A 22,602-nucleotide genomic window follows, 5' to 3' on the forward strand; every position below is an offset into this window, starting at 1 on the left:
TATCTTACGTAATCATCTATGTTTAGAAAATTATTTCTGTTTTCACCTGGTGTGGTGATGGTATTGACTCACAAATGTCAGCATGCACTAGTTCTGGTGGCTTCTTTGTCTCTTTTTTATTGGCTTAATGCCTTTGGCTTTTGCATAATGTGCACACATTGACTGATTCACACATGGCTGGAACTTTAGTTCTTTGACTAAGCCCTTCAATTTACAAACAGCATCTGGGTCTCTTGTTTCATTATCTGGTGCCATTTGATTACACAATTTTTGTAGTCCTATTTCTCTGTTTCCCTTACTTTTCATAGTCTAATTCAAATTGTCAGTTTTTCTAGAGGGTGCTTTTCATCAGCAATTCTACATTCTAAGTTACTTAAGCAATTATTCTGTTTAAATATTACATTGCATTGTTTCTCTGTGGTATATTTTATTAACTCCAGATCTGGGACATGTAAGACATTCTTAATCACCTTTCTTTTTACAAATACATAACAGAGTCTTGCAGAGTCTTTGTCTATTTGTCAAGCAAATGGTATATTCAGTTCAATGGGTGAGCCTTTTGTTCTGTTTAATGAAGTTAAAAGTTGCAGCAGGATCAAAACAAATGCCATCTAGTGGCCTGTATGTTCTCACACTCATTACTGTATTATCTCCCAGGTAGTCTTTTGTTTTGAAATGAAGTCTCTAATAGGTTATCTTGTCTTCCTTTCCTAGGACAATTGGTTTTTAGGATAGTCCAAGCCACTGCATATGAAGAATTTCCTTTCTGATTGCATGGCTTTACAAGAAGATTCTTGACTGAGAATTGCATTTTAGAGTTATGCAGATTTCCCATTAGAGTTATCCAAATGATAATCTTGCAAGCAACATTATGAAATTTGTATCTATTTTTTCTTTGTGTTGCATAGAAGAGTTTGGTAATGTCTATGCAACAATTTTAAAATTAAAGCAACCAACATTTATTCCATTGTAGTATAGTTTTGTTGTTGTTATTGTTGTTTTGTATTTCAAGCTGATTGACAATATATTTAATTTGATTAATATGGAGCTTTTGATTCTCCTTCCAGACACTTGTTACACAAATTTCTTAAAGGTCTATTTTCACATAAATCTGGGAAGATTTTCCAGATATGTTTGGCTTGATTTAATCTCTTAAATGTCCAATGATGAAGTTACTTGCAGCCAGGCAGATCATTTCAGGTGTTTGTTCTTTGCAGTATCCCAGGATCTTTGCTATTGCCTGCTTTAGTGGGTATTTCTCTACCACAAAGATAATTCCTTGAGTCTTCAGGAACATTGTCTTTTTGAATGACCAGAGAATTCCGTTTTTCCAGCTGAAACATTCTTGATTCCATTTCTTAAAGTTTTCTGTCTTCTTTCTGTCCTTTGTCTAGACTGGGAGTTGTCAAACTCACATTGTCGTGGCAGTGTCACATGATGTATCAGGACTTTTTTCCCCTTCGCTAAACTGGGTATGGGCATGGCCAGCAAGTGACACATCCGGTCCATGGGCTGGGAGTTTAACGGCCCTTGCCTAGATACTCAGGGAACTTATGCTTTTTCTCTCCTTCATGAAAAGTGTTTATTGTTATTTCATTTATTAGGTCTATAGTTGTTGGAGGTTGAAATGTTTTATCTGTCTATAAATTGTTATCTTCACTATACTAGAGTGAGAAATCAACAGAATATCCTTTATAAGGTAGGTAAAATGAGGACCCAGATTGTTGGGGGCAATAAGTTAACTTTGTATATAAATATACAAATAGGATGAAGACTATTGCTAACATAGTGTAAGCCGCCCTGAGTCTTCGGAGAAGGGCGGGATATAAATGCAAATAATAAAAAAAAAAATATCTGCAAAACTATGTCACTACAGTTCCCCCAAAATAACATCTACATCTACATGAAATCTAACCTGGAACTAAGGAGAATTTTCCTGACAGAATAATTTATTAGTGGAACAACTTACCTCCAGAAGTTGTGAGTACTCCAACACTGGAGATTTTAAAGAAAAGATTGGACAATCATTTGTCAGAAATGGTGTAGGGTTTCCAGTTTGAGCAGGGGGTTGGACTAGAAGACCTCCAAGGTCCCTTCCAACTCTGTTATTCTGTTAAATCCTTGGGAGTTAAATTTAAGTTAAATTTAAGTTTCTTTAAATTAAATTAATAACTAAGGTTTGATCATCTACCTGTTTTCAGTATTTTTATTGTAGAGTGTGGGGAAGTGTTTGCTGTAAATTACACTAAAAACCTCCCAATAATTTTTTATTTTTTTCATTCTGCCTCCTGGTTGATTTGCTGATATGAGCATTTCCGAGTGTTAGTTTTGTCATTTTTAACTTCTGTTTGGAACATACATGTTTGGCATTGCTAATAAGAAAGTATCTTGTTCTAGAGAAGATACAATAATAATCTTGGCAAAGCAGGAACGCAGTGAGTCTTGCCTATCCAGAAGCAACCTATATAAGACTTCTGTGAAATATTTCTGATTAAATTCAGTACATTTTTAAACCCGAGCAGAAATGTTCTTTATCTGATTTGCCACCTTTCAGAGCTTGGTATTATGTAGATATACTTGAAGTACAGTTCTAAGCATCTTCGTTGCATAGCTATACTAGCAGGAAGTCTTGAAATTCTAGCACATCTGGAATAAGAGAAGTCTGGCTTAAAAGAACTCAGCAAATATTTTTTTCCTCAAAATTCAAAATAAATGAAAAGATATGAGGTTCATTAACATCAAAAAGCAAAAGAAAATCACTTCAGTCTTTCAAAAATATTTAACTACAGAACAAATAGAACATTATTATAGTTGTAAGATTTGTTTCATTCCAACAGTATTAGCAAAAACATTCATGGAAAACATCACTCCAAAGCATATAATGGATTTAACTAGTTACCATATAAGAAGTTAGGTCATTGACCATCTACATTAAAATTGTCTACTGTAATTCCCTCTATTCTTCAAGGCCTCTAGCCTTTAATTTGCACAGACATTTACTAAAGATTTGAAAGGAATACACTGAGACGCTTAAAAAAATGAGCCCAGAACTCTAAAAATGGATTTCCGTGTTGCATAAGAGAATAAAAGCAGCTGAGACAATCACATTTCTTATCATAAACACAGAGGAACAGAGGCTGGAAATCAAAGACCATAAGTAGCGTGATGCTTGCTGTTATCCCATCACATTTTAAGCATCACTGTGAAGAATTAAGCTGCTGTTCTTGGATTCATAGAGGTCTAGCTAAGTGCTTTACTCTTTGCTTGATATTTATTCTAACACTGCATCAAAATGGACTGTGAATGCTTCATCCTTAGCCTCTTTTGACTATTGATCTGAATGTTGCACGGTTCCTTTTTGGGGTGTAATATTTTAGGATGGTCTGCAGAAATGACTTGTGAACATTTCAAGTAAGAAAAATGGGCAGAATCTCGTTCTCTTTCCTTCTATTGATCTGTTGCCAGTAACTTCATTTGGAGTTTTCTCTAGGAATCAATAATGGGATGCAGACTATTTTGCAAATCCTACTAGTTTATTAAACTGAAGAGCTCATTAATATTACATTGCTTACCTTAAATCATTTAGCTTTGAAGGCAGTCTTTTCAAAGCTGGTTATTTTGTTTGTACTTGATTATAATCAGCAGCAAACACTTGGAATGAAGCAACTTTTATTTTACTAATAGCTAAGGGACAATGCACCCCCATATTAATAATGAATTCACTTTGTTTACATAGATATGTGTTAATGAAGCTGTCTGAAATCTATAAAGCTGCTATAGTGCAATACAGTATTTTAATGCATTTTTTTTTGTATTTCAGACTATTGTGAGAAAAGTCAAATAGTTTCCATAAACAACATGGATTTGCAAATTGTGCCAGGAGTACTATTTTCTTTGAAAGATCATTCATTGCTCTTTAAAATTTGTTACGTATAACAAAGGAGTCGCAGCTTTTGTTTTGAACAGTGGGATCTGCATAAATAGTTATCTCAAGAGAAAAAAGTAGCTCAAAGAAAGAGGAGAGGGGAGAGGGAGCTAGCTTTGGTGTTAAGCAATTCATGTTGATTGTCTAGGCCAGGGGTTTCAAACTCATGTTGTCACAGCGGCATCACATGATGTATCAGGACTTTTCCCCACTTTGCTAAACTGGGCATAGGTGTGGCCAGTGTATGATGATGCTGGCCACACCCATGTCCACAGGCCAGGAGTTTGACAGCCCTGGTCTAGGCAGTGTGTTCATTAGTGTGTGTGCTTTATTAGTGTGTTATGTTCTCCTATCCAGGGAAAGAAAAGAGAGGGGAACGGTGTGTGCTGATGTGAAGTCAGTAGGCACATATTTTTTAAGGTAGTACTTACAAACACTGTGATAGCTCTTTCACTTGTTAGAGGAAAAGATTAGGGTAGGCCACAGATGAAAGGAAAATGTGCAATGATGAATAATATTATTATTGTATTAGAACAGGGGTCTCCAACCTTGGCACCTTTAAGCCTGGTGGACTTCAACTTCCAGAATTCCCCAGCCAGCTTTGCTATGAAAGGCTTTAAAGATGTTAACTGGAACTTTGAATTGGAGCTAGACCCAAATCAGTAATCCTGTTAAATGTTCTATTCCCAGTTAGCTAATAAGCTGCTGCATTTTGGAATATTTGTAACTTCCAAGGTATCTTCAAAGGGAACTCCCTATAGAACATGTTAAAGTAATCTATATTTGTGATAACACTATTCATGAGTCACTATTGTCTGAACACCCAATTCCAAAAGATGTTGAATCAGTGTACCAGCTGAAGCTTTGAAGCTCAAAGGAGTGTCACAAATCCAAGAGTCTCTTAAAGACAGTGCTACCCCATTTAAGAATCAGAGTTGGAACTATGATCAGGATAGATAATTCACTAACAAGCTATATCTCTGTCTTAGATATATTTGACCCAAATTGTTTTGCCTGTAGACTTTACAGTTTAAAGTCGCCATGGGCGAATAGGTGGCAATATATATTCAATAAGTAAGTGAGTAAGTAAGTAAGTAAGTAAAGGCACCAGACCAGACTTTCAACAGCATGCCTGACCTGGCTTCAAATAATAATGTATAAGTGGTATCACTAGCATTGGTGCAGTGGTTTGAATGCAGTATTGCAAGTTAATTTTGCTGACTGCTGATTTCAGTCCAGCCTCGCTTTCTCCAGGCTCAAAGTTGGCTCAATCTTCCATCTTTCCAAGGTCAGTAAAATGAGGACTCAGATTGTTGGGGGGCAAATGCTGACTCTATAAATTGCTTAAAGAAGTCTGTGAAGAACTATGAAGCTGTAAGTGTCATCACTATTGCTAATTTGCCAGACTGAGAGATGACCTCTCCAGAAACTTTTTACAGATATTTAACTTCATAGCAGAATTTCCACATTGGAGCAGCTACAGGAATAATTACTTATTTCTCATGCATATCATCTGGAACCGTTTGTTTAGGAGGAAGATAAATCACTGCAAAATGACTTCAAGCTGCAATCTTAGCAGACGACCAAGAATAATGCTACGGTCAATAGTACTAAATACCACTAAGGACTAACAGACTAGAGGAATAAAAGAACTAGGAAAGATGAAGCATTGAACCTGAATTTATTCAGGCACACTTCTTCTGGCCGCACAGATGGTTCAAGTTCACAGTTGGCAGACATCATGCCACAGGGCACCCTTTCTCAATTTCCACAAATTCAAAAGAATTCCATATCATACCTAGAGATATTGCCTCAGCCATCTCGCCAGACCCCATCCAAATGGAATAAAGCTTGGAATGAAAGAGATTCCAATGTTAACTGTTAAAAAATGTATCGCAATCACTTTTGTTTTTTCCAAGAGGGAAGAGGGTAATCTTAACAGACAATGGATGTGCATCTGAAGATGCAATAAGGACAAAGAAATAAGGTGCTTTACCATTTTGATCACTATTATGTGTTTTTAAACAGTGGCTTTCAATCATGGTTGGTCAAGTTCACTCTGTTGCATAGTTCTTCAGTAAACCAAGGAGTTTCCTGGGTCTAAGATGAAGAAAAAGACACTAGGGACTCTGCCTGCAAGATAGCTGTGAAATTCAGCTGTATCTAAGACAAAAAAGGCTTTATTATACACAATCTGCCATTCAACAACAGCGATCTGAAGCTATGCCATCCATCCTGCCAACTATTATACACCATGTAGTGTTGAGCAATTAATAATAGTCACTGAGAGCCAGCATATACATTTAGTAAATTATGATTGTTTTTATTATTACGTATATCAAAATAGATAAAAAATATGAAATATGAAATTCCTAAGTAAATTTGAATCCTTTCAATAGCAGAAATTTTCAATGCATTAGAGGGCAAATATCCCTTTTCTTTCTATGTGAATTAGTAGTATGTTTCACAGTGATAGAATATAGTGTTTTTGTCTTCTGTAAAACAATCTTGATTTTCCTGGGTATAAGGAAAAAAAGACACACATTATGTTATGGATACCTTTGATTTAAATTTGTGCACCCTGTGATCTATAAAGTTTTCTCTGAGTATGGTTTCTGACAATACACAGTTTGTAGTTTGAGGTGTGTAATATAAATCCTAAAATAATATCCTCAGCCCTCATTAAGCAGGAATTCTGTTTCCAGAGTTTTGAACTATGCTTCTATTAAAGTGTAACCCATTTTTATTCAAATCTAGTCTCAACCTGGCTACATGCAACCATGCACCATCAGGAAAACATCTGAGAGTCTTACCAACATAATGTTGATGTGAGCTACACAATTTTTGGTTCTTGCAATATTTGTTGTGTTAACAAATCTCTGTGATAATTTTGATAATAGATAATAATAATTACCTGATTTCATTAGGATGAATGCTTCAACAACCGTGGCTTCTATTTCTGTGGGGGTTTGAAGAAGTCAATGAGTTTGGAGGAGGCACAGTTATTGTTTAATATTTTACTTTTGTTGTTGTAAATGCAGGCATTGGTCAGGATATGAATTTAATATTATTGTCATATTTGTGAATGGTCACTATCTGAGGCAATTGCTACACAAGAGTTACCTGTATCTGCTTTTTTCTGGTTTTGACTTTCTCACTAAGTTGACATTTTCATTTCTAATATAGAGAGTAGCTTGAAAAGGGCTGTTACTAGAGTGTTCATTTGAATTACTTTCAGCTCAAGTGGCATATGTCAAAAAACAATACAAATTTAAAGAAAAAGAAAATAAAAATAAACAAAAGTAAACATTATTGGTTCCTTTGAGCAATAAGAGGCACTAGACCAAATAATTAGTGGGAAGTATTTGGAACCAGTTGGGAGCCAGTTCTTTAACCCTCATGCCCCATCATTTATTTCCTATGTTCAGGGATGAGTGCTTTCTTGTCATCCTCTTAAAACAAGTTTCAATTGACTGCTATAAATTGAATTGATTTTAACTTTATTTTAAACTGGCACCAGCTGTTACATTTTTTTTCATTTTGTTATTGTTTATATATTACTTTTCATCCACATTATAAAGAATGTTTTAAGAAATGTTGTTAAAGGACCATTAAATAATATTAGAAGTGTGAAGAGAGATGACATCATCTCTTTTTTTGTCTAAAACAGCAAAAGGGATTTAGGACACGGTCATTATGGGTTTAGTGGAACAAAAGGAATGAATATATGAAAAATGTTGTGACACTGTTAATGTCACAACTACTTTCATTCTCTTAAGAGCACAATTTTCCTTTTCTAGCCAAAGCAAAGAAGTAAAGCTATCAAGGGAAATGAAATAATATTTACAGTTATGCAGAATGGGGGAGAAAGTTTGATTTTTAAAGACTCAGACATGAAGAACTTACCAATACAGCTATAAAAGTGGGCTGGGAAAGTTCCGGAAAGCCACACATCTTAAAGTAACTGAGCAGAACAACTAGACACAAGAACAGTTTTTTCCCGAAGGCCATCACTCTGCTAAACAAATAATTCCCTCAACACTGTCAGACTATTTACTGAATCTGCACTACTATTAATCATTTCATAGTTCCCATCACCCATCTCTTTCCACTTATGACTGTATGACTATAACTTGTTGCTGGCAATCCTTATGATTTACATTGATATATTGATCATCAATTGTGTTGTAAATGTTGTACCTTGATGAACGTATCTTTTCTTTTATGTACACTGAGAGCATATGCACCAAGACAAATTCCTTGTGTGTCCAATCACACTTGGCCAATAAAAAAAATTCTATTCTATTCTATTGAGGTACATTGTTTTAAGGTATCCTTCCCCAATCTGACCCCTTCCCGAAGTAGTCCTACAATTTATTATTAATTTGTTTATCGAGCAAGTTGGAATGAACAGACTGTCATAGTGCAGGATATTTTGGTGAGGGATAGTCTATTGGAGTTGATTTCATAGTTGTAATCAGAAGGCACGCAAGGGTTTAAACTAGGTGTCTTTCCATATCCTGCATGCCACCAGGATTACTTCTTGAAAAGAGGAACTGCATCAAATTCAAATTGAGATGATAGCACAAATTACAATTATCTTAGTCCTAAATAAGACACAAAATGTCAAATGTTATTTGATTGATTGATGATTGTTTGATATTGTTGTACATCTTGCTGAGGTGACTATTTGGGGCTTTTCTTTGTTTTCACAGAAAATGCATTTAGATTGAAGGAAGCCATTGGCAGCAATATCTGTGACTTTAGGCTGGCAAACACTCCCTGCTTCTAATACTTTTTCAACTTTGGTAGCTGGACTTTGTTATCAATTAGAAGCTTCTCAGTCTGGCTGAAAAGTCTTTCACAAAATGTCAAATGTGACTAGGCTCATACATAGCTGAGTTTAGCATAGCTAAACTGAGACAAAGCATACAGTTATTGGTTATTATTGTATATAGCATTATGTCAAACATTTTTTTTTTTGGTTTACATTTATACCCCGCCCTTCTCCGAAGACTCAGGGCGGCTTACAGTGTATAAGGCAATAGTCTCATTCTATTTGTATATTTTTTACAAAGTCAACTTATTGCCCCCCCAACAATCTGGGTCCTCATTTTACCTACCTTATAAAGGATGGAAGGCTGAGTCAACCTTGGGCCAGGCTCGAACCTGCAGTAATTGCAGGCTTTGTGTTCTTAATAACAGGCTGTTCTTAATAACAGGCCTTACCAGCCTGCGCCATTCACCGGCCCAATAATAGCAAATTTTACAATAGTAAACTTTGGGGTACTTGAAGCTTAAGGAAGAATGGTGGAAATTATCTATGGTTGTGTGCAACACATATGATTGCAATGGCTAGTACCACAGAAAAGGAAGAATGAAACAAAGGAAACATATTGACTTCTATTCTGTGAAGAGATGAAAGAAAAAGTCCCTTGATTTTTCTAGGTCTTCTATGATTATGAGATTACAAATAACTAGACTTGGCTATGTTCTGAATATTCTCTCTCTCTTTCTCTTTCTCTCTCTGTGTGTGTGTGTATGTGTGCACATGTGTTTCTATTTTCTCATAGCTTTGTTGTTAGTAGAGTCTGTGAAACAATCTGAACTGCTGACATTAAAATTTGGACATACTTTTATTTTAAACTTACTCTTTTGAGAGATGAGTGAAAGTAATCAAAATTATTTTGTGTGCATGACCTTTAAAAATCAACTGGCAATCTCTCCATTTTTCATTTGCTTTTGAGCTCCCAGTGGTGCAGAATTGTAACAGATGGAATGAAATGTAATTTGTAGATTTTAGAATATTGTAGGAAACCGCTGAAGTTAGTAAACTCCATATAGTATAGTGTTTTTAACTAAAAGTTGTTTTGAAAGAAGAGTTAGAAAGCAAAGCAGAAATGATTCCAATTTAATTAAACTACTAAGCTCCAAAATATGAAGTTTCAAAATCTTCGATTATATTCTTTATTCTGTTAATAAGTAGATCAAGACAGAAAAATAGGACATTTTTTTAAAAGCATATGTTGTTTGTACTGTTATTTTTAAGCCACATTTTATTTGATTTTATCTTAAGAATCTTGAGAATCTTGAGAACAAGTGTGAAAAAAAGGAAATTAAAAAGACTGATGATAACATGATAGCCATGTGATCACTTTGGAACATTAAGAGAAGGAGATTATTGTGGCTCCAGGGGCCCCCCCCAGGCCTGGCCCCCTGCCAGAAAGTGACTCAGAGAGTGAGGGGGAAGGGCTGTCAGGGCTCCCCTCTGCAGGGCTGGCCTCTCTGGCTCAGCTCCAGGAGCCAGAGCCAGGCCAGGTGGAGGAGGTGACGAGGCCTCTGTCTCCTGTATCTCCCCCCGCCCAGGCAACGCTTCCAGATCCAGCTGTGGACAATCAGGCCTGGTTAGATCCCAGGTTTCGTAGACAAGAGAGGTGGAAACAACAAAAGAAGGGGTGGGGCAGGCCTAGATAGTGCTGAGTCACGGAGCTACATCCCACAGGGTATAAAAGCAGGAGGGGCTGCTCTACTACTTTGTGACGGACAAAACAAACTGACTGGAGAAAACTTGAGAATCTTGAGAACAAGTGTGAAAAAAGGAAATTAAAAAGACTGATGATAACATGCTAGCCATGTGATCACTTTGGAACATTAAGAGAAGGAGATTATTGTGGCTCCAGGGCCCCCAGGCCTGGTCCCCTGCCAGAAAGTGACTCAGAGAGTGAGGGGGAAGGGCTGTGAGGGCTCCCCTCTGCAGGGCTGGCCTCTGGCTCAGCCCAGGAGCCAGAGCCAGGCCAGGTGGAGGAGGTGACGAGGCCTCTGTCTCCTGTATCTCCCCCCGCCCAGGCAACGCTTCCAGATCCAGCTGTGGACAATCAGTCCTGGTTAGATCCCAGGTTTCGTAGACAAGAGAGGTGGAAACAACAAAAGAAGGGGTGGGGCAGGCCTAGATAGTGCTGAGTCACGGAGCTACATCCCACAGGGTATAAAAGCAGGAGGGGCTGCTCTACTACTTTGTGACGGACAAAACAAACTGACTGGAGAAAACTTGAGCTGAACTATTTGACTGAGCATTTGGCCTGGATTGCTGTTTGTTCCTGACTTCCTGGTTGCTCTGGTAATGAGCTTCTGTGACGCCGGCATCAGGGAAAATAAAGAAAACCTTGGCAGATGATTGCTGGTTTGCTGCCATAGCTGATAGCTGCCATGGACTAAATTGCTGGTTAATTGAGTCATTTCACGTGCATCCCGGACTGAGGGGGGGGGGACAGAACAGAGATTTTGTGTTTGGAGAGATAACGTTTATATCAAAAACATGATTATGATGAATTGTTGATAAGTGAAGCTGTAGTAAGTAGTAAGCTGTAGGTTGTCCAAGGTTTAATTGTCAATCTAGAAGAAAAACAATCATTCCAGAAATATTCTAAAGACATCAATAGTTTCCATCACTGTTACTGCTGGTATAGAACCAAGGCAAGATTTTTAGATGAATGAGATATTCATCATTGAGTCAAAGTTAGATATACAACTTTGTTATATAGATATACAAGGAAGCCTTCAGTAATCTATTTAAAATATTCCAGGTTTCAACCTGTTCTATGAATTCCTGTGTAACATTCCCTTTGGAACTAATCTCATGAATGTTTTTATACAGAAAGGGAATCTTCAGAACTGAAATTCACATCTGCAATATAAGCTGTTGTTGTTTGTGTTACATGTCTTCCTCTAAGAAAATTATATTATTCTCTTTAGTTTATCTTCCCTCATAAAGCTGAAATATTGGTTCATAAATGTGAAATTACCTGATAGCACAAGGGTCCCCAATCCCCAGTCCGTGGACCAGCACCAGTCCGTGACATGCCAGAAACTGGGCCACACAAGCGAGTGAAGCCCCGTCCATGGGATGCAAGCAGCACGCGAAACCATGCCCTCTCTGGTCCATGGAAAAACCTTTCTCCATGGAACTGGTCCCTGATGCCCAAAAGGTTGAGGGTTTACTGTGATATGATCTTTTGGTTGAATTTGAAATATGATCTTTTGGTTGAATTTGAATTTGGTTGAATTTGAAATTGGTTCAATTCATCTGTATTAGATGAGTAGTACTCTCACTGTTAAGACAATCTCCTACATTTAGTCTACATTTAGATCAGAGAGTTCTAGATTAGAATATGTGTTTAGGTTCCAAAATTTCTTAATTATTTAGGAATAGTCTTTTGGCTTAACCAGATCTTGGAGGTTGTACAAGTTTTGTTGAGGTTTTGTTTTTTGTAAGATCTTACTCTCATCTCTTGACCCGGATACCCAAGACATATTCTTGCCTAAAGTAGAATAGCAAAGAATCATATCATCATTTCCCAGGGTCTACTCTTTGGTCAAAAATCACCTAATGAATTCCAAATCCTGTTCCTATCTAGCTGATCATTAAATTACACTAACTAAAGTAAGTCTTAGAAGCAGCCTTGTAAGTAAAGGTTATATTAAATAATATTTGATATGCAGCTTTGCACCAAGCAAGTTTGTGTCTGTGGGTATTGTAATCCATGATTACAATATTTTAAAGGCTGCAGTCCAAGATTTGCAAGCTTCATACATTCTTTATCCTGTTTACTTTAATGAGATCTTAAAGCATTTTTTCCCTGGCTTGGAATTTTCTTATACATTTAGACGATAATTTTTGGTGATATTTTTGTCAAAGCCTTGATCTTTATGTTATAACTATTCTGTTACATCTTTGATTATGTGAAATAACGGATGACCCAATTTTCTTTTCTTTTGCCATCTGTTCAGTATATTGAAACTGTTGGGATTAACCGAATTACAGGATAGAGGATTTTTTTTAAAAATGTATTTTTCCTGACTTGGATATAAATTATATCAGATTGATATCTAGATCTCAGACATAAAGCTGTCCTTGAAGATGGTTAAGCACTCTGTTGTTATTCTTCTTTAAATGACTAACCTGGACTAAGAGATTGGAGCAAGAGGTATTTTGCAAAATTAAACCTGTTTCACCTGAACATGTTTTAACTAGTTAATAAGAAATATCAAAACAAAAACAAGGCAAAAGACAAAAGACAAAACCCTAAGGTCAATGAGCATTCTTTCTGAAAAGTTAGTATTTGATGTTTAAATTTGTTTTGGGGGGTCTGTCTATAACATAAGTTTTAATAACCTAGCTCAAATGCAGATTTCTAATTTTCAATTAACTTAGGAATAATTTTGTTTGCTAAAATAAAATAAATGAATGACAAGTCTGAACCTTGAAATGTTCTAGATAGAGCTTTTTAAAAAATTCCAAATTTTTTCAAAAAAAAAATAATCATGTGGCAACTGTATAGCTCAAGCTTTAAGTATTAACTTTTAACCTTTGACCTTACAGATTTTAACCAATGAAATGTCTCTTTAAACTTTAAAGGAAACAATGATAACGAGCGCCTGGCGATTGCTAGACAGCGAATTCCATATCGGCTTGGTCGAGTAGTTGATGAATGGCTACTCGACAAAGGTAAAAACATTGATTAAAACTTCAAATAAAAAATAATTTGAACATAACCAAGTAGTGCTTCATTGTAACACCAATAAACATAAAACAATAAATTTTTCAGTAAAACTAAATTAAAAACAAATTTTAAACAGTTAAATGTAGAGTAAATATTTGCATACAGTGTATATAATAATTTCTATACATTTTAGTGGTACCGCCTGTTTAATAATCATACCCTGATAACTTAAGGTTAAAGGGACTGTTAAATATAATCCACTAACTCAATCTATGAAGATATTCATAGCAAATATTAATCAAAACTGATAAATTATTCATAGATTACGTTACATATTCCTTCAGCTAAATTATTAACTAAATATCTATATATGTATGTAGTTATGAGATCTTCGTTCCTGAAACAAAACAAAAAATCATTTTTTAAACTGTAGGTTATATCTTAAATAGTGGGCTGTATCATTGCCAAACAAGATGAAGTCCCTTTAACATTTGCTACCTTCTGAGGAGATTTTGGAATAAACACTAAAAGAGCTTAAAGTTGTGTGCATGCTGTTATTGTTAGCAGAATCCAATCTGCAAAAAAAGAATATTATGTTTATGAATATTCCTATTGATAATGGGTTTGCACTGGTGAGGATTTCTTTTTTAAAAAATAGCAATGTGACATGACTCTTCATTGATATGTGTATCATTCCTTGAAATTGTTTTTACATTAAACATTTTTTGTTGCTTTTTTCTTTAGTTGATGGCCTTGCTGAAAGATAATCAGACATTTCTCTTTCTCTCTTTTTCTTTATCATTTTTGTTTGTTTCTGAAATGCTCAGCATAGAATATGTATCCCATGCCTTCTCAGTGTCTACATGTGTGTGTATGCCTTTCGTAAAGGAGTAACTCAACTTTCATATATGAAGTCTTTTTATTAGAAATATAAGGAGTTATTCTTACTAACATGTTTTAAAACAGGCAGCTTTATAATAGCATAACATAAGCAGATATATATTTTATGTTTCAGTTTAATTATTTAAGGCTAACCTTTATTCGGCATCATGGTAGTTTCCATATTACATAGGTTTACACAGAAATGATTGTATGGAAGTAATATTATATATATAACAATATATATATATATATATTGTGCAATCCTTGAATATTGCACATTTTGTATGTTAGCCCTGACTATCTGTCCCCACCATACATTTAAGATAAAGAAAACCATTTGGAAAAAAGTGTGAGAGGAAATAGTGGGAAATAAAGTCAATGAAGTAGCAATATTAATAAAATTCTCAGTTCACCTTTTTATCATCCCCCCCCACACACACACACACAAAACAGAGCTAAGCAGTTACACATATAAAACAGTTCTGCATTCCATAGCACCTCATTAAAACTCATATGAAATATGAACACATTTCCTTTCTTATACTTTTATTACTCTCATCCGCCACCCCATAATCTGTTAAAATCATCCTCTTTAAGAGTGTGGTGTTCACAATCAACATTTTTTGCATGTATGTAATATTATTTTCACAGGGCGTCAGCTCACAATCTTCAATAGCCAAGCAACGATAAAAATTGGAGGCAAGGAGCGAGGTCATCCATTTCAGGGTCAGCTCTCTGGACTCTACTACAATGGTTTGAAAGTCCTGAACATGGCTGCCGAGAATGATGCCAACATAGTGATAGAAGGGAATGTCAGACTCGTTGGTGAAGTGCCTTCCTCTATGACAACTGAGTCAACTGCCACTGCAATGCAATCAGAGATGTCCACCTCAGTCATGGAAACCACTACCACTCTGGCTACCAGCACAGCTCGAAGAGGAAAGCAACCTACAAAAGAATCAATTGTTCAGGTTAGCCAACCGTGATTTCATTTTTAAATGTGTGGTTTTCTTTCTAGATTTTCAGCATATACTTGCCTTTAGTAGATGAAAAAAAAGATCTTCATGAAGCTTTAAGGTTATAGTCATCAGACTATGGATGCAACATTGACTTAAATGTTGTAGAAGGAGAGCCGTGTTGATATATGGTATGCATGTTTCTGATGAAGTAAATTATAGCTCATGGAAACGTATACTTTTTAATATTTATTAGTCCAAAAGGTGTTTTTTTAATTAAGAATTAGTATAAATTTTTCAAATTGAGCAAATTAGTTACCTTGAATACCTTAGAAATAAGGAATGATATTTTTACTTGTTCCTTGTTAAACTCAATTTATACATTATGCAGGAACAACTGCATAAGATATTTCCCTAATATGTCAGATTAACGACCTGTCCAATCCTTAGTTGTCTCCCAGACTTTCCATTATTTATATTCTGAGTCCTTCCCAGCCTAGAAACTTAAAGTTTCTTGCATACTATATGTCCAAACATTCATAAAAATGAAATGTAGTTGTTATACAAATTGTATTTGTACAACAAAATGTAATGAAATTTCCAAGCATGAAGCAAGTGAGACTCCAGCTGCATTGTGTTTGTATTACTTTACCAAACATATCTTGGATTTGGTTTAGTGGTTTTTGAAGTTTGGATTTAGTTTGAAATTAGCTCAATTTTGTACCATTCCAGGTTTCCAGTTCTTGTTTATTGTGAGCTTAACCTATCACCTTTTCCTTGTAGAAATGGGACTGAGCTGTGTGAGCTATTGGTAAAATCATACTTGTCTGTTAGCACATATTGAGGCAATATTGAGATATCCAGGCAGCCTTTTAAGTTGAGGGGGTTGCCACAAAGAAGAGGGAGCCAAACTATTCTCCAAAGCACCTGAGGGTAGAACAAGAAGCAATGGGTGGAAACTAATCATGGAGAGAAGCAACCTAGAACTAAGGAGAAATTTCCTGACAGTTAGAACAATTAATTGGTGGAACAACTTGCCTGCAGAAGTTGTAAATGCTCCAACATTGGACATTTTTAAGAAAATGTTGGAAAGCCATTTGTCTGAAATGGTGTAGGGTTTCCTGCCTGGGCAGGGGGTTGGACTAAAAGTCCTCCAAGGTCCCTTCCAACTCTGATATTATTATTATTATTATTATTATTATTATTATTATTATTATTATTATTATCATCATCATCATCATCATCATCATCATCATCATTATTATTATTAGTGTGAGGAGTGTTTGAAGGTAATCACATTCACCGTAAATCAGCTGAATACAGCTTTAACAAATAGGGCATGCTCTAAAATGACTTATTCACCAGAATGTTTGCAAATGAGAACTTGCAGTCTTATGTTGTGGTTTAGAATAATTCTACTTGATCACTTCCAGCATACTCTATTCCACTTTTTCTCCCAAAGATACTGAACATTAAATGGTCACACTTACCTCTTGTTGGGCCATTTTTGTGAGGGAAATGATTTATTGCTTTACATTATCCTTTCCCTCCCTTGTAAAAATTATTAGTTGTTCCATTTGAATGTCAGTGCTTCCTTTTCATTCTGTCTTGCTATCAGTAGTGGGTTTCACCTACCTTCACTACCGGTTCGGAACTGTGAGTGCACACAGAGTGTCTGTGATGACGTCTGGGCAGGTGGGTGGAGCCTCCCGCCACTGGCATTACCAGTTCATTACTGCTTGCTATCATACCTGGTTTGAAATAATCCAAATAGATAAACGGTTACAATAAATTATTTCTAGTTAGAGAAAATTCTAGCACCTTACTGCCTTCTATAGGCAGTAAATGCAAATAAATGCATTTGCATTTATATAATATGGCTTGACTTACTTCTTGGCTACATTGTTGTCATGAATTTTTCACTGGAATTCACCATCTGTATATACTGTATAACAATTACATCATTATTTCACCATCCATCCACTTACATGTATATTAATGTTATGCAATATAAATTGTAGTACTTGAGGTGGAACTGGCGGCTATCGATATAACAAAGGTGAGTAGGAAGATATTTTAATTATCCAATTCTGAAGGTTCAAATTTTGTTCTTTCGTGAAGTCTAAGGCAGGTGGATTTTGTGTGAGCTAACTTTCATTTCATTCTGTATCATGCTTCCTAAAACATATGTACTATAAGTTAGCTAAAACCTTTATAGCTGTTCTTTATGTTGAAACGAGCATACATAATGTGGTGATTTCCTGGACTTTGAATGTTTTAGGGGAATAAATAGCTTGTCAGTGTTTCACAGCCTTTGTTCTTGCATTTTTCATAGCCAACATGCATACAAAGGTGAAACAAGTAAATATTTTTTTTCTGGATATATACCAATCAGATTTTAAAGGTTGTGTCATGTACTTTATCTGAAGACACCTGTCCCACCTTAGGCACAAAGCCATCTGGTTTATCTTAGCTAATCTCAGCCCTAAGAAGCCATTGAGAAACTGCTAAGTGCCTGCCAAGGAAACTTCATGGGTGGGAGCCACCAGGAGTCAAAAATAACTTGAAAGCAATTTTTTTTAACAAACAACTAGATTGTTTAGATTTATAAATAGCTTTTCTTTTTAAGAGTATGATTGCCAAGCTACCTAGTACAAGCAACTAAATTAAACCAAAAAAGAATGTTGCAGTCCAAAGCCTTTAGGTGGCTAATGAGGTTTTAGTTACAAAGGGAAATGATTTAGTTGTACTCAGAAAATGATTTTGCTGTTAGTGTATTTATTAGATAAAAACTTGCAGAAATGTTACTCCAGAGATGCTAATGCTAAATAAATATTTGTCTTCAGCATCAGCAGGTTTCGGGTTCCTGATTCTTTTTATCTAAAATATTTCCTTTATTTGATTTGTTGTTGTTATTGTTTTGTTCCTATGCTGAAATAATTACAACTTGAAAAAGTATCCTTTTAGGCTATCAAGAGAACTTGAAACATTATTTTTGTTTGCTTGAGGTTGTTTGTTTGTTTGTTAATGGCATTGGAAAGTTGTAATCACATTAGAGGGAATAAGAAGGAAGGTAAGTAAAAGTTTAGGGAAAGTGGATGGATATTGACAGTAATGGACCGGGTGGGAGAGCCTTGGTCTGTAGGATAAATGAGAACAAATCATGACTACTGGTAGCAGTAATCTAGAGAAATCTTGCTTTAGATTTTTCTAACCACTTGAGGAATAATTCACATGGCAGCTCTCTGATTATGCTCAACTTTGTGAAAGAGAACTGATGATAAAGAGTCGTTCTTACAGAGATGTGATCAACTAAGCAAGATATTCTGACAATTAGTATGATATGGAGAGGGAGGATGAAAAATGGAAGGCTGTAAGAATTAGACCCTGGGAGACAAGTGGGGTATAGAGAGTATAGAGAATAGCTTTGGTAGAGAGAGAAAAGATCTATTATTAAGGCAGCAAAAAGATAAATAGACTATAGAATAAGTAGATTTATGAAAATGTCAAAAATAGAACCCCCTAATTCACATAATATATGAAAGAAGGAGGAAAGGAAGCAAATTAAGACTACACAATTCTGTTGTTATAGCCATTATTATTAAGATTAGTTTTAGATCTATGTATTTCTCTTTCTTGATTTGGTCTATCTTGTAGGGTAGAGAGCAAACAATGGTTCTTTTGCGTATGTATAAAGATATAAGTGAGTTAACTGATTCTTGCTTTAGATCCACAGTTGAATGGGATTGTTACCCTTTCAAGCACAATGGCAAGTTGGGGACTTTGAAAATAGATGGGAGTATAGAAAAAGGGACAATTATAGGGATTGGCAAAGAAAGAATAGCAAAAGGTGCAAGGTCATTCTCAGTGAAGAATGTTTGAAACCAATCCTCATTTACATTTCCTTGTTCTCAAGTCAGAAGCCTTTGAACTCTGGCTGATTTTGCCAAGTCTGCCTTTAATAAATTTTCTTACATCCCTGATTTCATTTATGGGCGAGAGAGCAAACCTGGCCTTTACTACCAAAGGGGAAAGAAGGAGGTGTTCCCCTTTATAAGCTGTGTTAGCTGGAGAGGAAAAGTAACAGTTGCTGTCTGGGAATCTCTGATAGCATTTAGAGGCACTGTTCCTCAGATAACTATATGTGAAGCATTGTCTGTGTGGTTGGCTTCTGGGACAGGTTGGTTTTGTCCCCTCTGATGAAGTCCAGCAGCCTGGCAGTATCCCTGACTGGGCTGCTGGATCTCATCACAGGACTGGCTGTGAAAGTTTCCCAGACAAAATAGTGCTGAGTGACATCAGTTTGTCTTCTATGGTAGAGGAGGTCAGAGTGGCCCAGAAGTTCATAGCCACCATGGATGTGTTTCAGATCATCAAAGGCCTAATTCGTGTAGGAGATCATACATTCGATCTGGGCTTTGTTTTATGGCAGATGCAATGTTATATGAGGATGAAGAATATAATACATATACTTTGTTGTGGTCAGATCATATTCAGCTTTAAGTGAGGTTCACTGATGCCACCAACTTCAACAGAGAGAATAAACCAATTTGATCAGGCCATCCCAGATATCTCATGGAACAATGTAGTTTCCATAGGCCACTTTCTGAAACTGTAGTAGATAGTTCTGCTGACTTTTTAATAACCTGTTGGCACCAGGAGGAAATTATATCCTTGCATAAGTTTATACCTGAGCAGCTGCTCCTTATTGATAGTAAAGAAACTTAAAACAATGCTGGTGAAAAGTAAATAATGTATGAGATTGGAAGTGAGTAAGAGCTCATTTTTGAGTTCATATTGTGGCCATAAGAGCAGCAAAGCATAACATTTCTCTATTCTTGTTATATTTACAAAATACCCCCTTAGCAGCATCTTTCAAAGTGATCCATACTTTAGTAGAGGAGGATGGGCTGGGATATGTTTACAAGGCTACTTAGAGCTGGGGGATGTCTGGGCATCATTATGATAAGGTGAGTGAAACTGTATTTTGTGAGATTATTTGGGAAAAGATCTATTTAGTCCTGAAGTAGACAGGTTCTTTATTACCTGCATCTTGGGTACCAGAAAATTGTTTGATTAAAACCTTGGAAGTGACAGGAGCAGTTCCTTGAGAGACAGGATGTTGCTGCCTGCCTTGAAGGAGGCAGTGCTCCCTCTTCAAGAAGTCATTGCTTGACATAGATAAAGGGGATAATTATTTATTTATTATTTATTTATTTATTTATTATTTACATTTCTATACCGCCCTTCTCCGAAGACTCAGGGTGGTTTACAGCCAAGTTAAAAAGACATATACAAAAATTAAAACACAATATTTGAAATTTAAAAATCTGAAACCATAAGGCCGAATATTAAAATAACAAGAAATAAAACCACTCAATTAAAAATTACTCTTAGGCCAACCCTGCTCGTTGAAACAAAAAAGTCTTGAGCTCGCGCTTAAAGGCCCGGAGGTCGGAAAGAAGGCGTAGCCCCAGAGGCAGTTCGTTCCATAGGGTAGGTGCCCCAACAGAGAAGGCTCCGACATTGTTTAGCTGACGACACCCCGAGGAGACCCTCCCTGTGGGAGCGCACAGGTCAATGGGAGGCTATTGGCGGCAGTAGGCGGTCCCGTAAGTAACCTGGTCCTATGCCATGGAGCGAACTGTTGAATAGCGAACTATTGAACTGTGTTCAACCTTTCTTTGTGAATAATAATTTTTCAGGTGATGGGACTGCAGGTTTTGAAGTATCTAGAAGGAATAGATTATGTGGATCCTTTTCAGTCTAGCTTCAAGCCTGGGTATGATACCAAGACCATAGAGATTAGATCATCTGGCGTGACCAGGATAGAAAATACAGCCCTCCTCTCATAGCAGTAACTGTAAGAGTGATATTGGAATCTTAATGGACAACCAGTTAAATATGAGCCAGAAGTGTGTGGCAGCGGCTGAAAAAGCTAAATTCAATCCTAAATTGCATTAATAGAGGGATACAATCAAGATCAAGTGAGGTATTAATACCATTCTATAAAGCCTTAGCAAGATCACACCTAGAATATTGCATCACACCTAGAATATTGCATCCAGTTTTGGTCACTACACTATAAAAAAGATGTTGAGACACTAGAAAAAGTACAGAGAAGAGCAACCAGGATGATTAAGGGATTGGAGACTAAAACATATGAAAAAGAGTTACAGGAACTGGGCATGGCTATGTAGTGAAGAGAAGGACCAGGGAAGTCATGATAGCAGTGTTCCAATATTTGAGGGGCTGCCACAGAGAGGAAGGGGTCAAGTTATTTTCCAAGGCACATGAAAACCAGACAAGGACTAATAGATGGAAACTGATCAAGGAGAGATTCAACCTAGAAATAAGGAAAAATTTTCTGACAGTAAGAACAATCAACCATTGGAACAGCTTGCCTTCAGAAGTTGTGGGAGCTTCATCACTGGAGGCTTTCAAGAAGAGATTGGACTGCCATTTGTCAGAAATGTGTATGGTCTCCTGCTTCTGCAGGGGGCGAGGGTTGGACCAGATGACCTACAAGGTCCTTTCCAACTCTGTTAATCTGAATCTGAATGGTATTGCATTTTGTAGCCTTCTTTTAAATCTCTCATAATAGGTGTATGAATTGGTTTTGAGGATTGAGAGTGGCGGTGGAGTACTTAAAGCCGGTGTCATGGTCAGATCATTTTCTCCTTCGCCTAGACTTTCGGACCGCCGCTCACCACCGCAGGGAGACGGAGCCAATGCGTTGGTTCCGTCCCAGGCGCCTGATGGACCCGGAGAGGTTCCAGACGGAGCTTGGGCCGTTTCCTGAGGATCTTGCCCACGGCACGACTGAAGAACTAGTTGCGGCCTGGGAACGGGCCGCGGCTGGGGCTTTGGACCGTGTCGTGCCTTTGCGGCCTCTGACCCGGCGTAGATCTCACTTGGCTCCATGGTTCTCTGAGGAGCTGAGGGAGATGAAACGCCGGAGAAGACGCCTAGAGAGCACCTGGAGGTCTAGCTGCCCGAGGCTGATCGACACTAGTGAGGTCTTTACTAAGACCTATCTAGTGGCAATGAGGGAGACGGTTGCCCACGCTTCCTCCTCATTGCATCGGCAGATAACCGCCCAGCCGCCCTGTTCCGGTGACCTGCCCTCCTTCGCCAGGAGGGGCGGGATGACCCCTGCAGGGACGGGCTGAGGAGTTTAACGGTTATCTATACGATAAAATCGCTCAGCTTCGGGATAGTTTAGACCAAAATTGCAATGGTCCAGATGGGATGGAGGAGGCACGCCTTGTTGAGGTAGTTTGGGATGAGTTTGAGTCTGTGGCTCGAGGACGTGGACAGGTTGCTGGGAAGGTTACAT

At 37.0% G+C, this 22,602-nt stretch overlaps 1 protein-coding gene across 7 annotated transcripts in view; it reads left to right on the forward strand.

Annotated features, from left to right (window-relative positions):
- NRXN1 (neurexin 1) overlaps nt 1–22,602 on the forward strand; it is a 1,023,581-nt gene that overhangs the window by 888,141 nt on the left and 112,838 nt on the right. For 5 of the 7 annotated variants that reach the window (XM_058164969.1, XM_058164968.1, XM_058164970.1 and 2 more), the window contains 2 exons: nt 13,341–13,430; nt 14,959–15,278. In XM_058164969.1, coding sequence (XP_058020952.1) covers nt 13,341–13,430; nt 14,959–15,278 — 410 coding nt within the window. The remainder of the gene's footprint in view (nt 1–13,340; nt 13,431–14,958; nt 15,279–22,602) is intronic. The other 2 variants (XM_058164974.1, XM_058164975.1) reach the window with 1 other exon arrangement.

Source organism: Ahaetulla prasina, chromosome 1 (genome assembly GCF_028640845.1).
Source record: "Ahaetulla prasina isolate Xishuangbanna chromosome 1, ASM2864084v1, whole genome shotgun sequence".
In the NCBI taxonomy this organism is placed as follows: Eukaryota; Metazoa; Chordata; class Lepidosauria; order Squamata; family Colubridae; genus Ahaetulla; species Ahaetulla prasina.